The following is a 1,802-nucleotide window of genomic DNA, read 5'->3' as shown; positions in this document are numbered from 1 at the left end:
CTTTCCCTTCAAATCTTCTTTCCTGGTGTTTTATATACTCTACTAAACTGCTGGGTATTTTTCTGCACCTCCCTTGAGTTACAGTAGTTTGTTATTTGGCATGGATGTTTACTCTAAAAAATGTTTTGAGAAGGCATTCAGGGCTTAAGTCCTTTTCCCAAAAGGGCTTTTAAGATGTGCTTTTCTTCCTTTAAAATGTTTGGGTTTCAAATTGGGGACACAGTTGTATGAAAAGCTGCTTAAACACAAATTGACTGAAGTTCCAGACATACACATTCTGGACATTTTGGATAGTAAGGGTGATACTTACTATTTGAACAATAACTTTTGTAAACGTTGTTCTCTGGTGAGTATTTCTTGTGCTGCACGTGATGGTTAAGTGATGAAGATCCTACTGCCACAGCAGAAACATAGATGAACAAACAACTCAGGGTAACGTGTGGTTTAAGGTATCTTGTCCCACGCATATTTGGTAACTTCTACTCTTGCACTAGAACAGGGGCCTGTAACTACTGCATTTTAAGGTCTTAAAACAAGAATTGGATAGTGCTGAAATCTTTTTTTTCTCCACAAGACCTTTCTTATGGAAGTTCAGGAAAATCAGCTGTGCTTTTACAGTTCAGGAGATTCCAGTTCAGGAAGGGCAAAGACACAGGAGGACCATAGAATACTTTAGGACAAGACATTAATCCCACGTTAACTTTTTCTTAGACATTACTGTTTTCTAGCATTAATGCTATTCCTTAAACAGCTTTTTAGTCCTTTCTTAAGTCTTTGAGACAAATACAGTGATTGAGGACTTGCACAGTCTTGGTAAGAAATGCACAGCATTTTGAAATAAAAGTTGGTTTCTGTTCCTTTTGTGAACTCGTGTTAGTTATGGAAATCCTAGTGATTTATTCTGCAGCGTTTCAATTCTATTCAATACATTCTTTTACCAGAATGCTGCAAGAAGATCCTGTTCTGTTTCAGCTCTATAAAGACCTTGTTGTGAGCCAAGTAATCAGTGCTGAAGAATTCTGGGCCAATCGTTTAAGCCTGAATGCAGGGGATAATTCTGCAGCACCTAGTAAGCAGGATGTGGGCATCTCCGCAGCGTTTCTGGTACGTTGGACCTCTAACTTAAAGGACTTCAGAGAAAACAAATTGGGAAAGTGAGAGTTCTGCTCACGTACTTCATTCCCATATACTTCAGCGTTGATCTTTCCTGGTTTCTCAGCTTAGTGGCCCTCCACGTTAGACTATTGCAGCCGTGAAGGAGAGAAAACAAGTAAAGGTTTTACACAAATCTGCAACCTCAAACTTTTGTCAATGTAAGAGGCTCAATTTGAGCTTTAAAGTGACAGTAGACAGATGTTGTTTATCCTGCTGCTGTAAAACAAGTAACGGTGAACTTACAGGCACTAGATCACCCTGTATTAACTCAGTAAGTTAGTATCTGTTGCAGCACTGACACGCATAAATGAAGGCGCAGAGAGTTTCCACTCAAAAAGTTTATTCCCTCCCCCATTTCTTTAAACCAATACATGGTTTCAGCTACTTGAAGAACGACTTGTCTATCTAAAAGCTCATTTTACCTCCCTCTCTCCCCAACTCTCAGTTATGTTACACAGTTGTAGCAACCATACTTCAGTAATCTCAGTGCAGTCTAAAAGTAATCTAGGTACGATCTCCAGATTCCTCCCCCAGAGACATGTTTCTGCTTCTGCCACAAAATTCACACAGCTTACGACTCTTCAGCTGGAATCACATTTCCACCCTCATAATGACTGTGCACACATCAAGGGTTTGGGAGGGAAAGA

The 1,802-nt window shown here is 39.8% G+C and overlaps 1 protein-coding gene across 1 annotated transcript in view; it reads left to right on the top strand.

Moving 5' to 3' along the window:
• Nucleotides 1-1,802, top strand: part of GTF2H1 (general transcription factor IIH, polypeptide 1, 62kDa) — a 16,399-nt gene that overhangs the window by 2,680 nt on the left and 11,917 nt on the right. The window contains exon 3 of the mRNA XM_010137684.1: nucleotides 942-1,104. Within this exon, the coding sequence (XP_010135986.1) occupies nucleotides 942-1,104 (163 nt within the window). The remainder of the gene's footprint in view (nucleotides 1-941; nucleotides 1,105-1,802) is intronic.

This window comes from Buceros rhinoceros, unplaced genomic scaffold, assembly GCF_000710305.1.
Source record: "Buceros rhinoceros silvestris isolate BGI_N320 unplaced genomic scaffold, ASM71030v1 scaffold22506, whole genome shotgun sequence".
Classification (NCBI taxonomy): domain Eukaryota; kingdom Metazoa; phylum Chordata; class Aves; order Bucerotiformes; family Bucerotidae; genus Buceros; species Buceros rhinoceros.
This window is presented reverse-complemented; position numbering and strand designations above follow the sequence as displayed.